The sequence below is a fragment of the Rana temporaria genome, chromosome 5 (assembly GCF_905171775.1).
Source record: "Rana temporaria chromosome 5, aRanTem1.1, whole genome shotgun sequence".
Classification (NCBI taxonomy): Eukaryota; Metazoa; Chordata; class Amphibia; order Anura; family Ranidae; genus Rana; species Rana temporaria.
In genome coordinates this window covers 171328207-171346125 of record NC_053493.1, presented here as the reverse complement: position 1 = coordinate 171346125, position 17919 = coordinate 171328207, and the positions used below count along the sequence as shown (strand labels likewise).

Here is a 17919-nt window from a genome sequence, read left to right as displayed (position 1 = left end):
ACATCTGATATAGATCCCACATAAATAAAGGAGTTAATTTATTAAGTAGTATTCTGGGTTTACCATGGCCATACCACTTTTTCAACCCAGAGCTATGTACTACCTACTGTTTGTGATCTTTCTAAAGTGCTTTAGGTCAGCCATAAACGGAGCAAATTTCTTTCCTGCAACCACCTATTGCAGGAAAGAAATTTGCTAGATTCTCCCATCAACACAGACAGTGCTGATGCAGGAATCCCTTCTGCTGGGCAATTGTCTTCTTCCAGCAGCGTAAAACCCAGTTGATCAATCAACTTGGTACATTGAGCCTGCCCATACACTGTTTGAATCTCGGCCAGTTCCTGCTGAACCAGCACAGATTCAGAACAGTCTGGTGTGGTTAGGCACATGCCTATAGTCAGCACTAGAGAGGTGTTTGCATTTGTTTTGAACTGGGTTCAGGCCCAAACACGGGCCATTAAGCTGTGGTGGGGGGATTCCCCAGTCCCCACCCTACAGCCGAGATTCACATAGGGGCAGAGATGGTTGTAACATCAGTGACCTAATGTTACCATATTAGGTCAATGATGTGAAATTCATTCCCACCTCTTTCATGACCATCAGGTTCAGAACAAACAGGTGAGCACTACAGTATGGTCAAGTAGCAGCTGCAAACATGTATACACACACCAGTGCCTTGAAAAAGTATTCATACCCCTTTTCCATATTTTGTCATGTTACAACCAAAAACTTAATTGTATTTTATTGGGATTTTATGTGATCGACCAACACAAAAAGTGGCACATAATTGTGAAGTAAAAGGAAAATGATAAATGATTTTTTTAAAGTGTGGCGTGCATTTGTATTAAGCTCCCTTTATTCTGATACCTTTAACCAAAGTCTAGTGAAACCAATTGCCTTCAGAAGTTAACTAATTTGTAAATAGAGTCCACCTGTGTATAATTTAATCTCAGTATAAATACAGCTGTTCTATGAAGCCCTTAGAGGCTTGTTAGAGAACCTTAGTGAACAAACAGCATAAAGAAGGCCAAGGAACACACCAGATCGGTCAGGAAAAAAAATAGGTACTGTGTTCTGCTCTAGCCTTAAAAGGAGGAGAAGTATGCCCAAAGCTCTTTTGGGACCCAGGAGTGCAGACTCAAGTGCAGTCATGTGACTGTATTCAGTTGGCAGCGGGCTAAAGTCCACTGTCGGCTGACGTCACTCAGCTGGTCCAGACTCTGGAGGGATGCAGACTTTAATGTCGAGATCCACCCAGATGACTGGACTGGCAGCTGGCTGACTGCACCGATGAGATCCTGGGCCAGCCACTTCCGCTCCCTCCTCAGCCCAGCACTCCACTGACCGCTGGAGGGGCAGCGACATAGGGGCAGGTGACATAGTCGCCACTCTCTGCAAACCGAGAACTGAGAGATCGGTGGTCTTTAATCCCTCAGTTCTTAGTCTTAAGCCCCGTACACACGAGCGGTTTTCCTGTCAGAAAAAGTCAGATGAGAGCTTTTGGCCGGGAATCCCGACCGTGTGTATGCTCCATCGGACTTTTTCCAACAGGAAAACTTCCGAAAAAAAAAAAAATGCAGGATCTCTTTTCCCATCAGGAAAAAATCCTAGCTGGAAAACCGTTCATCTGTATGCAATTTCAACGCGCAAAAAAACTGCGCATGCTCAGAATCAAGTACGAGACAGGAGCACTCTTTCTGGTAAAACTATCGTTCATAATGGAGATAGCACATTCGTCACGCTGTAACGGACTGAAAAGCACGAAGACTGAAAAGCGCGAACCGTCTCTCACCAAACTTTTACCAACACAAGATTAGCAAAAGCAGACCAAATGGTGGCGCCGTTGGAATGGAACTTCCCCTTATGCAAGACACGCTTGAGAGAAATTCCGTTGGGAAAACCATTGTTTGCCGCCAAACCCCGCCCCCCCCGACGGGAAAACCGCTCGTGTGTACGTGGCATTAGAGGCGGCAGGGTACCGATACTGCATCCACCTAGATTTTTTAATCCCACATTCGTCTTCTCTGTCAGCTATTAGGCTGTTGACAATACTGAGGGTTGAACTCTAGTGTCTGCCTGCAGTGCACCATCTGTATCAACAGCGGTTCTAACCTTTATGTACCAGTAAAAAAAAGACACCTACCTCTTCTGCAATTCTATAAGGGACCCTGAACCAGAAAATTTAAAGTGGAACTTCAGTTAGAAAATTATGCCCTAAGTACCTATACTGGTTATCCCCTTGCCGCCGCCTACTGGCCCTTTAAGCTTCTAAATGCCCGGAGACGGGCATTTGGGTTATGTGACCAATGTGGTTGGCTGTCACATCAGTTACATGATTGGAAAGCTCCTAACTGTAAGTAGGCATCAGAAGATTCCCGGTCTCTGCCGGTGACTGTGCTGGAAGCGTGCAGGATGCACGCTCTCTGCACAAAAAAGTGTTTACTTAGAGCCGCATCTATGCGCCATGCTAGCGGAAAGATGTTAAAAACAAAGTAATACATTGCTAACCCTGCTCTGCACATGCTCAGTTGTTCTCTATTTTTAGGCACTGCTGAAATTGTAGAGGCTGATCTGCTGACAACCTAAAGATTTACTGCTGTTCAGGGGCTCTGAGCTTTAGCAAAATGGCAGTTGGAAAAAAAATTACTAATTTTGGTAGCATATAAATGTGGACTGTATGTTCCTTGTTAAAGAACATTATTTTTCTTACTAGGGGTAAAGTTTACATTCATTTTGCACATCAATTTTTAGCTGGTCTTCAGGCATGCCAGAAACAGCAAGGCAACTGTTTTTAAAAAAAAGGGATCAGCAATGGTATCCCCAGTACTTAAGTACCGATTCCCATTAATGCTTGGAGAGATTTAATTTAAACTGAATGCAGATAAAGAATAAAAGCATGCAATAAAAATGTACAAGCCTTCTAATAAAAACATAAACGTGTTACCTTTTGTATCTTATACTCAAAAGTGAATACGCTGCTCCACCAATGCATAAAGGGTATAATAAGTATGACAAATATTTCATTGCCTAAAAAAAAAAAAAAAGAAAGAAAGAAATACAGTTAATATAAAATCAAGGACAACTGTAATGTTTATATTATAACTGTTGCAATGTATAAATTTAAAATGTGCTGCTTTAATGCCATGCTGCTGCACTGCATGGGAATGCCAGCTGCGACAGCTAATAACTGTACCAACATGTTCACTTTTATTAGTTCTTGAAATTACCAAAAAAATCGCTTTAATAGCACAAAAAACTATTTGGCACTCGAGTGCTCAAAACTCCACCGTCATGCTCCCTGAAAACCATGTTGAGAAACGGACTGATTTTTAAAGCTGAACTACAGGAAAAAAAAAAAAGATTTACCCGCTTGCTACAGCGAGTAAAATAAGTATTGAACACTTCACCATTTTTCTAGATAAATATATTTCTAAAAAGGTGCTACTGACATTGTCCGGTTTATAGTGAAATGAGGTTCTTTCTACTTCCAGATTATGGCCCCAACAGTGCAAGAGGTTACAAGAGAAATATTTTACCCATCAAGGGGCAGGATTGCTTTCTAATTACTGATATACAATCGAATCCAGCACTAATGGAACACACACAATAATGCAGATTGTCTCTTCACTGTGATAAAAAAAAGTTATGATTCCAAATATGAGTCAATGTTCACATAGCTTAGATGGACAAGACAGTTAGCATCGGTACCTTGTAGCAGGATGTCATGCAGAGGACCTGCTGACCAACATGTGGAGAGCCCTCCAACACGAGGGATGCGAAACCAAAAGTGCTTTAACTGGTAGAGGGAACCCGAGAGCTGTAGGCCACTGTAGTATATCCCCAGCTCACTGGTCGGCTAATGGTCGACGCTGAACACTGCAATAAAGCCAATTCCGCTGCTGTTGAGCTCCTAAGCAAGGGTGGATCGTAGTGAAGGGTAAAAGATATCTTTAAAGAGTTGCCTTGACAACGCGTTTCACACGCATGAGCTTTTTCATAGTGGAGGACTATGAAAAAGTGAATGCGTGCGAAATGCGTTGTCAAGGCAACCCTTTAAAGATATCTTTTATGCTTCACTATGATTCAACCTTGCTTAAAAGCTCAACAGCAGCGGAATTTGTTTTATTCCAGTGTTCAGTCGACCATTAGCCGACCAGTGAGCTGGGGATATACTACAGTGGCCTAACTTTTTCAATATCACCACCAGAGGGCAGCAGCAAGTTAACATCCAGAGAGAAGGAGCGCTCCACGGCGCACCTATTCCATTGCGTGGCTTGGCTCCATAGACGGCGGCGCAGCAGGATTGACGTCACCTACTCGGAGTGCACAGAGCTCTCTGGTTCCCTCTTCCCATTGAAGCACCTTTGGTCCCGCGTCCCTCATGTTGGAGGGCCCTCCACATGTTGGTCAGCAGGTCCTCTGCATGACATCCTGCTACAAGGTACCGATGCCAACTGTCCTGTCCATCTAAGCTATGTGAACACTGACTCACATTTGGAATCATTAGCCCCTCCTTGCTCAAGGGAACGTAGGTATCACTGTTATACTACAAGTGTTTTATTCTTTTGTCTTCACCAGTTGTTTATTTCAGGACTGGATTATATTTATTTTGTGGCCAATAAACGGACACATTTTTTATCACAGTAAAGAGGCAATCTGCATTATTATTAGCGCTGGATTCGAGTCTATGGCCGTTTGTTAATTCTGGGTACGATTTTTTTCTAGCTGCTCTGGACTTACACCCTTCTTTTCGATATTTTATTGCCACCCATGATGTTTGACATTTTTAATATATATATCCACCAATTGTAGCTCTGGTGATATTGTTGCTTTTTGTTCCAATTACTGATAGATTTCAGCTGGTGTCTTTGCATGCCTTTTTGCACCTCCCTTTCTTCATGTGTTCAATACCTTTTCCCTGCGTCATTCCATTTTATTACACATAAATTAATTTCTGAACTTATTTGTTATGGTTTCTTAGTATGTATGGATTGCATGGGGGAGCCAACATGTGGTGAAAATGTATTTCATGTCATTAGCACATTTAGAAATATATTTACCTAGAAAAATGGTGACGTGTTCAATACTTATTTTACCAGCGGTATATCTAGTGGATGACTAATAAGGTGATATACAAACCTTATACCAAGACTCCACTGGCAGCACTCTAATCTGCTATCTGATGCTCTGAAAAGTGACAGGCCATCTGTGTCTATTATATGGGGTGACATCAGATAGTTGCTACCAAGAAGGTTTTGGAGGGGTCAGTCAAATGACAAGATGAAAAAGTCTGTGGTAGTGAGGAATAAGGTAGGTATAATGGGTAAAAAAATGATTTCCTACATATGGGCACCATCCTACATATCTTTTTGGAATGCCCCAAGCACCAAACTTGTTGGCAGCCAGTCCAACACATACACAAATCTATGGACATTTCTTTGCACAAGGACCCAGCTGCAGTTTTACTCAACTTTATCAATGAGATGGTGTCATAAGTCCCTTCTTAATGCACCATGGGTGTGCATTCTGTACCAGTGGAAGCAACAGGCAGTGCCAACAGTAGCCCAAAAGCTTGCAAGAGTGGGCGATATTGATTGGATGGAGGCTCGGACCTCGGCTCTCTGGGATAAGTGGGAGGAACATGGGGCCAGATGGTTTTATTGAGATCTTTTCCACTTCTCAGATTAATTCCTCCAATATGCATAACTTTAAACATTTATCTGCGATTTCCACTGCCTGATTGACATTGAGGGTTTCTACTCTTTGAGGGCGATTCCCTAACCCCTTCCCACCCTGATCCACTTTCCCTGCATTTTTTTCTTGTCCCTTTCTTGGTTTTCTTTTCTTCATACTTATTTAATCAAAAATGGATGTTCACAGACCCCTGTTGGACACTGTGCATTAAACTAACCCCACTCCCGCGACTCTGTAGTCACTCTCAGAGCACAGAAAGTTTCTCTATTAATATGTGGTTAGTTTCAGTATGACCTGACTGGATGGTTCTTTTAAGTTATGTAACATGTTACGTTAATAATGCTTTTACTTATCTTTACCTTTCATACCCCGGAAGGGTATAACCGCCTTATGTTTGTTCCTAGAGCTATTTCTATTGTTTGCAAATTCTGTTAAGTTACAAACTCATTGTATCTGTAGCACACCTCTTAACCTCCCTGGCGGTATGATTATTTCAGAAAAAAGGTGCTGAAAGCGGTACCATTATTTGCAAGGAAATTTGGCATTTTATACTGTATACTGTAATTCTTAGGAATAACTCACTTAAATTTTTTTATGACGAATTTCCCCACAAATCGCTTTTGCACAATTCTGCAAGTGATTATAATTTATTATCGCAGTTTTTTTTAGCTGCTCTAACCCCATTTTTGACATAAAGGGAGACTTTTGGACAATCTACAGTTTGCAGGCAGAAGGAACAGTTTTTATTATATAAAGTACATGTAGGGCACTGGGCAGACCACTAGGGACAAAGGGGGTGTGTATTTTGTACATACAGTACTGTAATCTATAAGATTACAGTATGTATTGTGTTTGTTTACCTTTTTGAATTTGTTCTGTTAAATTAGGGCATAACAACCCACACAACAAAAGTGAACCAAACAAATGTAAGAGGGTAATACCTGAGTATCATATTCTTCGGTTTTCTTTTCGGATTCACTGTAGGTTCCAAACTATAAAAAAAAAGGAAATATGAGTAGAACAAAACAAGTGAAGCACAAAAAAACGGTAGTGTTTTTTTGTAGTTTAGGAGCAGAGAAGGATTCCAAAAGAATGCTAGCACAATTTTCAGCTGCAGTGGTTTTTATTGGGATTACCACAAATGTTAGGCCAGCAGAGTTTTACATTAAACATAGTTTAGCAAAAGATGTGTGGCTTTAACCTACTTTTGAAATTCATTTTGAGTCATTGTTGGATTTCAGTAGCTGCACTTTCTGCGCTGCATGAATACCTTTACAAATCGGGTCATATGGTGTTCGTCTTTGCTGCCACACTGAGATGAACCCTATTGTGCTGGTGATAATGTATGTCAGGACGTCATTGAGGCAAAAAGTGAGGAGAAATCGCATTAACCACATCCCACATGGCCTGTATCACGGGAGCGTGTTTGCAAAAGCTTTCCACCATGCGAGCTCGCATGAAGGTAGAAAGCTTTTGCGAGGAGGAGCCGAGACAGCCGCCGAGGGACCCCAGAAGACACGGATCCGGGTCAATCTGTGTAAAACCAACTGCACAGTGGAGGCAAGTATAACATGTTTGTTATTTAAAAAAAAAAAAAAAAAAAAAATTGTGCCTTTAGTGTTCCTTTAATAATGTCATCCAGCGAGGCTCAAATATCTGCCAGAGCCTTCTTGGATGCCTGGTCCGCAGACCAGCATTTTAGCCAAATCAGGCGACTGAGCACCACAGCAGATACTGAGGCTCTAGAAAGTAAAGAGGCTGTGTCTAAGGCCGCATCGCAGACATACTTAGAGTTGTAAAGGAAAACATTTTTTTTGCTGAAATGACTGTTTACAGGGTATAGAGACATAATAGTTAACCGATTCCTTTAAAAAATGATTAAAAATAGATAAAAATCAATCATATAATGTACATACAGTTTCAGTTTCGTTTTTGCATGCCGTTTCCTGCTCTGTGATGTACAGAGACTCAGAGCCAATACAGGGCAGTGATGGTTTGTAAAACGAAACTGATTGGTGTTGAGGGGTGTTAGACACACAGTAAATCACACCTCTTTGATTAGTGACCACAGAGAGAAAGCTCCCATGACTTTTTTCATCAGGAAACAGACAACCAGGAAGTGTTCAGAACAGAGAAGGATTACAGCAACATCAGAGCAAAAACGAACAATGAGGACATGAAACCAGTACTGCAGTAAGGTAAAGGAAGCTATTTAGCTAAAAAAAACAAAATTCCTTTAGGTGACCCTTTAAGGCCATGCACCAACAGGTCCACCAGTTCCACACAGACCGGGGAAGTCTGTTGCTTTTCCAACTCTCGGTGCAAGAATTTAGCCCATTCAGTAAGAATCTGACACCAGAGCCATGGCCAATACTGGCCGCAATGCTGACCCCACCACGTAAACATGGATCGGGCGACTGCCTCGGCCCTTATAATCGCGGGGTCCTTAAAAGCCAGGGTCCCCCCTCCACCAAAATCGTGGTTACCTTATTTAACCTGGAGACCGGGGGGGGGGGGGGGGTCCACAATCGGGGGAGAGGTCCATTTCTTCAGGAAACTCTCCTCAAAGGGGTTCCGTACCGCCATGCGTTTTGGGACCAAAAAGGTCCGCTGTGGCCGATCCCATTCTTTGTAAATAAACTTATCAAAGTAAGATAGGTAAGGAAACACCTTAGCCGTGCGGGCCAGCTTGTGGGACCCAACAAAAGGGACCGACACCTCTGTAGATGCCCCCGCCGTATCCTCCATCTTTAGGGTATCCCGCACTGCTGTGATAAGTGCTCCTACAAGCACCCTTTCCTGCGCTGACCCGGACACGGAATCATCCTCCCTGTCCGAATGGTCCGAGTCCACATCCTCTGAAACGGGGGCCGTGTGCCACAGCAAGCCCCTTCCACCCTGGCAACGAAAGACTTCAGGACCGCCGACAAAGCGTCCATAGGCACTGCAGGTGCAGGGGATCCAGTTGCCACCACAGGTATGTCTGGGAAAGAAGCGCCAGCTTCTGACGTCATGCTGACCCCCCGCCACCTGACACCCATTAGGGACTGAAGGCAAGTCACCCAAAAAGTCCACCCTCCTAGCTGCCACAGACTGAGGGCCCCCCGCAGGACTCGCCACCCTGACCCAGGTACCGCGCTGCTGCGCCGCCATCCTCCCCTGTGTCAGTCACGAGGTGTTCTGTGCAATTTGCGCTGTTCCAGACAAACAGTCCCAGCACTAGAGGTAAAATAAACTAAAAAAACAAGAAAATGGCCTCTGGCCGCCTCAGGAACGCCTGTGGGCTCCAGGAAAATGGCTGCCGGCCTTACCTGACTGAAACTAAACCAAAATGGCGTTATGCTTAGAATGCAGCGTTCAGTACTGCATTGCACTCAGAATGAATGGTTCAGGGGTGTGTGTTGCACTCAGAATTCAGGGATCAGGAGAGTATTGTGCTCAGATTACAGGGTTCATGAGTGCGTTGCACTAAGAATGCAAGGTTAAGGAGTACGTTAAAATCAGAATGCAGGGTTAAGGAGTGCCTTCACCAAAGTACACTAGAACAACCCCTATGTACAAGAAAACAGGGAAGGACCACCAAACCCCACCAAACCCCACCAAACATGCCAGGACAGCTATGCAGGCTAATGTGGCCTACATGGTGACGTGCAGTTCCCAGCGCCAAAGCTTGACAAAACCAGACCTGAATGGATCTGGCAATAAGGCCATCATAGAAATGCTAACTGCAGATTGTAGAATGTATCCCAATGAGATGGCCATGAAAAGATACTAGGGCCCTGGAGCTAACAAAGAGTAGTATTAGGTGTGCAGGGGCAACACTGAGGATTTAGAGCCCCATTAGGTCAGAGAACATCCCAGCTGACTGAACTGTCAGAGAATCACTCTGGAGAAAGAGAAATATGAGGACACTGATGGGTTCCAGTTATCATACCAGTGGTACTACAAGCCCCAAGGGACAATAGCCGACATAGGAAAGGTTATGCTGTGGGAACAACAAGGTGAAAGGGGAAGGTCTGAATCTGTATGGTGGCACAGAGGGGTAGAGAAAACAACTGAAGAGTGCATGAGGAAATGGACTAGTCTGTAAAGCAAAAGAGGTGCTCTCTGCACACAAATACCTGAAAGGCAAGCTACCCAAGGACCTTCAAGTTTAACCAATTGTACCCCCACTTGGAAAAATTGGGGCGCAGCATCATACTAAAGACTTCTCTGACTCTGTTAAAAAAAAAAAAACTTCTCTGAAAGCTTAAAGCGGTTGTAAACTGCATAAACTTTTTTTTTTTTTCCCCAAACCTGCAATGCAAAGGGCATAATAGGCTAGTATGCACCGCATACTAGCCTATTATGAAATACTTACCTCGGAACGAGGTGTGTACCACTTACCTGGTCCACGCCGAGCAGGATGTCATCTTGCTCCGGCGTGTCTTCCGGGTATCGCCGCTCCAGCGCTGTGATTGGCTGGAGCGGCGATGACGTCACTCCCGCGCGTGCGCGCGGGAGATTTAAAATCGGCAGGGTCCGGCGGATGCCGGTCCTTCAGCCGTGGATTCCCCCCTGCGCATGCGCCGCCCGCATTGCGGGGGGAATATCTCCTAAACCGTGCAGGTTTAGGAGATATTCTCCTTACCTACAGGTAAGCCTTATTATAGGCTTACCTGTAGGTAAAAGTCCAAATAGTGGGTTTACAACCACTTTAATGGGTTTTTTTTTTTGCTTCCAGCATTGCAGGTACCTAGAGAGCCAGGCCTAGAATGTCTAGGCGTGTCTCCTCCAGAAATAGACAAAAGGACAAGGACGAGGCTCATCCGACCTTATTCTGAACTTCCTAAGCTGACGCAGGTGAATGCTGTGAGCGCCAGTGACAACCTTGATGAACTGAAGAGATGATATCCCTCAAAGACCAAGTGAGTCAGGCAATCTTTAAATTTGCCATCTGCCTACCAGCACTCCATTATCTGTACAGAAAACATACCAGGGAGATATGCTTAGATGCTTCTAGCAAGCCATCACAACTGAAGCGTGGGGCTACAGACATTTTCTCCACAAACGCTAACTAAAAGTAGTCCACAGCATTGGTGTAGAGATCTCTTAAAATGTATTTCAACTTTGGCATTCAAAGTTGAGAAAATCCCACAATGTCTGGTTGTTCCCATTCACAGAGCATACCCAAAAGAAAAAAAGGCCTCATGGATGACTGAACGCATTTCTAAACACTGTCAGACTCAGTCTGTCCCCAGAAATGCCTAGGCAGAGTCCCTTCTCATTAACATATAATGCAAGAAGATAGCTTCTGCAAGTGGTTTCCCTGGTAATGTGGGTCACTGGCAGATCCATAGAGGATAAAGACCACTGTTAAACCGTTTCCCTCCCAAAGACCCCAGTCTCTTAAACACCCAAGGTAATGGTACAATACTGATATTTCTCAAAACTAATTTCATCAGAGGGAATGTATGGACTTTGAGACAGTAATGGCCATTGCGACTGTTGGCCCAATGCCTTTCAAGGCTGTAGGGAGAACGGAGATGGACTCTGCAGGGGAAAGCATTACAGCCTCTGAAGACAGAATCCTGCAAGGAATTAGTTAAATTTGCACCAGAATTTCTTGTGTGCCTTATCCCCCGAGTGTATCTGCATGACTGCCACACAGGGGGCAAGATGTCTGCATCTAGACACAGAAGGGACAGTCGTACTGAAACAGATGGCCCCAGCTCATGTTCCCCTAATGATTTTGGAACTTTCGCACTGTATTTTCTGAGCGAACTGAAATCCAATCAGGAATCTTGCTATCCTATGGTTATGGGATCTACCTCTTTAGAGTCCAACTTAGCTCTGTTGGGTGAGGTATAGTTCAGTGGTCTGTAGGTTGTAAAGCCCCTGCTTCGAATCCCACACCAGCCTCCCTCCCTCCTGTCTGAATACAGGGGATAACACAGAACAATATCATATCAGACTTGTACAGGGTCTGATTACCTTCCCCTACCCATAAATTCTACTGCCGAGCCAGGAGCAGAGAGGGGAGGCGATAGGGAGCAGGTAATAAAACACTGTAGAGTCTGATCAGCTCTATATTAACTACTGTGTACAGATAGAAAAGAGAGCCTCCTTCCCAGCTCTCTCCTCCGCTTTGCTTTTACTTGCACTCTCGTTAGCAACCCAGAAAGCTCTGCGGGCCACTCGACCTGTCCCAAGCAAATGACGGTGTCATTGATTGGTAGGATATAAAAAACATTGCTTTAGTGGCAGGGAAAGTTGCGAGGCAATGCCAGAGGCTCTGGACCATGAAAGCGCTCTGTGGATAACTTGTTACCACAACAGGGTCTGAAAAATTCTCAATGCAGGACCTGGCACTCAAAGGTGACTTTGAGGCTAGCCTTGGAATGTCTGGTTCACCAGGGTCTGGGTAATGCACTCCAAAGCTAAGCTGAAAACAATCTTGATAGTTGACCAGTGGAGATGAATTCAGGCAGCAATGAAGCTTAATTGAAGGAAAAACTGAAAAAGCATAAAAAAAAAAAAAAAAGAAAGAAATTTGCCAGTATCCAATCCTCCAGTAGGCAACAATATACCAGATAGTCTATGACTTGTTATATTCCACAATGAATGAGAAAGAAAAAAATGTTTTGATTAGCGCTGGGCTTTAAAAACAGCAAATGGCAGCATCATATGCAAGATCATCTCACCTTGATTACAGGAATTAGACTTGTGAACTGGAAAGTTATTTTCAATGCCTTCTTGACCTTCCAAACCTGGAGAAAAAAAACCAGACAGAATTGGTTACGATCAACTAATTTGATAGATTTGATTAATAAAATATACATGAATGATTACTAATAATAATTTCCTGGAAAGATTCATCAACAGACTCTCCCCACTTCCCAAGAAACAACTCATTAAACATGAAGCGGTTGCAATTTAAAGCAAAGATTAGTTCCAGCTTCCGAGAGACACACTATCAAAAAACTGAAGACTCACAAAGTGATGGGAGGTTATATTGTGGGGGGGGGGGGGGGCATATAACAAACCTTATATTTACGCCATGCATCAACAGTCCACTATCAGCTGACTCTGTGACTCTGGACCACAGGAGAACGAAAAGTAGTATATTCTTGAACCACAAGAAAAGAATGGCCATAAAAGCTTTGGCCATACTAATCTTTCAGGGGAACCCTTTATTTTTATTATTAAAGCGGAGTTCCACCCTAAAGTGGAACTTCCGCTCATCTGATTCCTCCCCCCCTTTGGTGCCACAATTGGCACCTTTCGCTGAAAGGCTACACTGCCAAGTTCCCTTACCCGCAATGGCAGTGGCAGCACCAGACAGCTGATGGAAACATCAGCTGCAGGTGCCGACATTGCGGGTGCAAACATTGCGGGACTCCAGGACAGGCAAGTGTCCTATTAAAATCCCGCAGCTGCAGCATGTGTAGTTGCTGGCTTTTAACTTATTTTTTTGGGTGGAACACTGCTTTAAATAGGTCATAATCAAAACACTGTTGAAGCTATTATTGTATATATACACACGCGCACATCCATAAAGCCCTATACAGATCGGTGTCTACAGTATAATAAAAAGTGAATTATGAAGTCTACTGTACACCGTATTATTGCACGTGAAAACTAAACACCGGCATGGGGAGAGGCAAAATGAAACTGGCACTAAAGGACTGAAAGGCACTGAATGTGGCAAACCTAAATATTACATATTTATGCACATTAAATGCACAACTGTCATTTATTGGCTTAATTTACTATTCAGACACTCATTAAAAAATGCAAAGGCTTTCAAACCATTTCTGTTGATCTAGTGGTTTCATTAATGTACTTACAGAAATATCACATAAGAGCTTGTTTACACTGACCACACTTTAAATGCCCTGCTTTACCAGGGCAGTGTGGAGGTGGAGTGTAGTGCATTTAGGCCCATCACAAACCTTTTCTTTTTTAAACTTGTAAAAGTGACTTTATTTGCCTCTCCGCAAAACAGCACAGCGACATGCAGTGGCATTCAGTACACTCCAAAAAAAAGAAGCAGCATGTCTGCATTTTTCCGCACTGCACCGAATATCACACCATTATTGTAGTGCGAACGGGGGAAAATTAGAAAACATTTGTTTTCTATGTGACTGGTGTTTTTTCAGTGCAGAAAAATAAATGCACATTAGTACAAGTGAGCCCTAAATTTAAATACAGAAGAGCAAAAGAACCTTTCCTTTCATATTGCCTTCTTTAAAAAAAAAAAAAAAAAATATATATATATATAAAAAAAAGAAAAATTATATATATATATATATATATATATATATATATATTTGGGTGCATATATGTACTTGTAATGTGCAATAACACAAAAAAATTAAAATCTATTGTTGGTTATCACCGGGTCATCATCATTTAGTTGCATAAAAAGAATGGATAGCTAATTGATTTACAGTTACATTTAGATGAACAAGAATTATCTTTACTAGGTTAACCTATAAATTACATCTCACCTCAATTACAGCGCCAACACCAGCAGGGATCAAAACCAGCAAGCTGGTTTGTTCATCCAGTAAAAAGAGGAAGATTACCACAGTGCTAAAGCAACGCCACAACACTGAAAAATAGAGTACATTAAAATTATAATACTTGCAGAAAAATGCAGCCTACAAAAAGTAATCTGCAAATCTATGAATAGAAATATATATATATCTGGTTTACATAAATTTTTCCTAAATCGTGAAAAAAAAAACAAAAAAAAAAAACACATTGCATTATAAAAACACAAAATGAAATCTCAAAATTGTAATGTGATCGGGGTTGTGAGTAATCAATAAAATAATTTTTATTAAAGCGGGGTTCCAACCACAATTAGTATTTTTAAAATGCAAGTCCTTTCATCATGCGTTTTTATAATATAAATCCGGTCACTTACTATTTTACAATCCGTCGCCGCTCCGAATAGTTCATAGTATAATCAAAAAAGATAGTTTATAAAGCTATGTCCACACCGTTGTCATTTTGCTTGTGGGCATTGTGAAGCCCACAAGCACTTACTTCCTGGAAGTCTTGGATGGGGAGTGATAATTGGGTAGCGCACTGCATCCTGGGAAATGATGATACACATTTCCCAGGAGCATTAGAGGGAGATGTCAGAATCCTAGGTGATTCCAAAAGGCAGATTTTATGGGACCGCATAGCAACAGGCATTTCCAGAGGAGTAAAAAAAAAAAAATTTTCTTCTTTTTTAGGTCTAATGAGCACAATAATAAAAAAAAAATTTGGGATGGAAACTCCACTTTAAAGGGTCACTAAAGGAAAAAAATGTTTTTGCTGAAATGACTGTTTACAGGGTATAGAGACATAAAAGTTAACTGATTCCTTTTAAAAATGATTAAAAATAGATTAAATTCAATCATATAATGTGCCTCTAGTTTCACTTTCGGTTTTAAACTGGTTTCATGTTTCTGTGAAGTAAAGAGACCCACAGAACAAAAACAAACAAATCCAGGGCAGTGTTTTGTTTTTAAAATAAATCTGATTGGTTCTGTTAAGTTTTAGACACACAGTAATGACAGCTTAGACCACCGTGAAAAGCTCCCAGTACTGTGGTTATAAGGAGCCAGACAAGCAGGAAGTGTGGAGATCACAGCAGAAATACAGCTACTTCAAAGCAAATACGAACAATAAGGACATGAAACCAGGACTGCAGTAAGGTAAAGTAAGCTATTTAGCTAAAAAAATAATTCCTTTAGTGATCCTTTAACTACTTCCCACCCGGCCACTGTACATATACGGCCGTGTGGGTGCTTCCTCCTCCTGAGTGGACGTTCAGGAATGTCCCTCAAAAGAATGGGGATCGCACGTGTGCCTGCACAGCGGCGCGATCCCGATGCGCTCGTGTCACCCGGACACGGTGCATCTCCGATCGGCACGAGGGCTATGTGATTGGCAACACGTAAACACACACGTGTCCCCCACATATGTAACAGTGAAATCACATGTCCCAATTGATTATCTGCATACATATGTCCTTGATCATCTGCGTACATATGTCCGGGATTTTTGTTTTTACCAAAAACATGTAGCAGAATACATTTTGGCTTAAATTTATGACAAAATTTGATTTTATTGGATTACTTTGAAAATAGAAAAAAAGGTTTTTTTCCCCCCAAATTTCCACTCTTTTTTCACTTATATCGCAAAAAATAAACAGAGTTGTGAATAAATACCACCAAAAAGAAGCTCTATTTGAATGAACAAAATGATAAAACTTAATTTGGGTACAGCGTTGCATGACCGTGCAATTGTCATTGAACGTGCGAGAGCACTGAAAACTGGTCTGGGAAGGAAGGGGGCGAAAGTGGCCAGTATTTATGTGGTTAAAGATACTTTGACAAATTAGGCCTGTAAAAGTGATGACCAAGCCACAGTAAACGTCATACAGCGATCTGACATTGAAAATTACAAGGTCCCAAAATAATTTTCATTTAGAAGTGATTTTCTAAAAAGGTTAAGAATACACTTTTCAATTAAAATGAAAATCCCCTTTATCTGGAGTTAATAAACGTCTGTCTCCCAGGACTAGATGGTTAACAGATATTCCCTATAATTTCTCTAGAGTGGAATATGTGAGAGCAACTATTTCCCCCCCCCCCCCCCCCCAACTACACAATTAGATATACGGTACTTTTAAAACCGTATACCAAGGCTACCAAGCTACTTCCGGTCTTTCTTTCCTTGCATACCTTTTAAAACCCATTGTGAATATGCCTACCTTGTAACAAGTTGAATGTAAAACAGATCTGTGAAAGACTCCTCCACTGGGCTACACAAGACACCCCTTTACTACAGAATTTGGCCACCCAGTGTCATCCATTACCTAAATATTGTAACAGCTTGTCTGACTTTCACAGGAGAACTAGAGTACAATTACAGTGTCATTACATCTAGTCAAGGCTATTTACACCCACCATTTTCTGAGACCTAAAGGTGATGGATTGGAGGTAAAATAATGTAAACAGATGCACATTCATTTAAATGTGGTTGCTCATAGATCTAGTATGGGTCTGTTGAGCTTTGTTTTTTTAACTTAATTATTTTTGTTATCTGCATCTCCTGAAAGCATATTATAGCAGATTGGTATTTTGTTAGAGCTGAAAATAGTGATTTTCACTTAATAGGCTTGCAGCGGCCTCATACATCCAAGGAGAGGTATTTAAGGTTAGGGGATGTTCCTATGGGACAGGAACCATATAGAGAGCAATGCAGAAACACAGAACAGGAGGTAGGGGTGCTGTGTCCTGTACAGTCCTCAAAGATATTGTATTTGGAGAGGAGTCAAAATTATTTTGATCTGAAATCGTAAAGTACAGGACACAGGCTGGACATTCATAGATCCTGGGATGTCCCCAAGCAATGAAAGAGAGGGTGGGGTAATAAGGCAAAACAGAACACTGCCAACAGGCCCAACAAAACAAGCACACAAAGGTCAAATGACCCAGCTCAGTACAGCTGAAAAAACCTTGCAACCAAGACTTGGAGAAAAAAATGAATTGACCAGGTGGTAGCCTTGCAAAATTGGGCAACAGATGCTTGATGTCAGAAAGCCAGGAAATCCCAAACCACCGAGTGGAGTGAGAAAATAAAAGGTACTGTAAATATCTCATCTTTGAGAGCATAAGCCCTCACAATGGGTTGTCTTATCCACCTAGAAATAGCGGACATAAAACAAAGTTTGCTTTTTCAGGCTCTTCACAAGAAAGATGCCAACTCAGAAACATATCTGACAGAGGTGATAGGCCGTTTTGCAGAAGAGATCACCCAATGGGAGTAATCAAATAAGTTCAAGGGGTGGTTTCTGCAGGGCAGAGAGAATCAAGCTGAAGTTCTAATGAGGCATAAGGTGCTATAAAGGGGGTTTGATCCACGAGAGACACCATGAATAAAGAATCCAATAAGAAAAAGCGAAGCCAAACATTTTTGGAATAAAATGGGATGTTGAAACGTGTCACTTAAGCGTGCTTAAAGCAGTTGCAAAGTCACTGATCACAAATCCTGAAATCCATTCTTGTTACAGCGAGATTTACATTGCAGGGTCTGCGTTTTAAAAAAATTATGCAGCTAAATACCTTATTTTGCAGCGCTGCTGTGTGGTCACATGACTTCCCTGGGGTCTCCTTCCCCAATCAAATGACTACAGAGGGAGGGGCTGAGATTCCCCTCAGATGTCAGCCGGGTGGCCAC

At 42.2% G+C, this 17919-nt stretch overlaps 1 protein-coding gene across 1 annotated transcript in view; it reads right to left on the bottom strand.

The window, feature by feature from the left end:
- CLPTM1L (CLPTM1 like) overlaps positions 1-17919 on the bottom strand; it is a 94720-nt gene that overhangs the window by 25839 nt on the left and 50962 nt on the right. The window contains exons 10-13 of the mRNA XM_040353383.1: positions 14187-14290; positions 12378-12443; positions 6636-6686; positions 2945-3027 (exon numbers count right to left, since the gene is read on the bottom strand). Coding sequence (XP_040209317.1) covers positions 2945-3027; positions 6636-6686; positions 12378-12443; positions 14187-14290 — 304 coding nt within the window. The remainder of the gene's footprint in view (positions 1-2944; positions 3028-6635; positions 6687-12377; positions 12444-14186; positions 14291-17919) is intronic.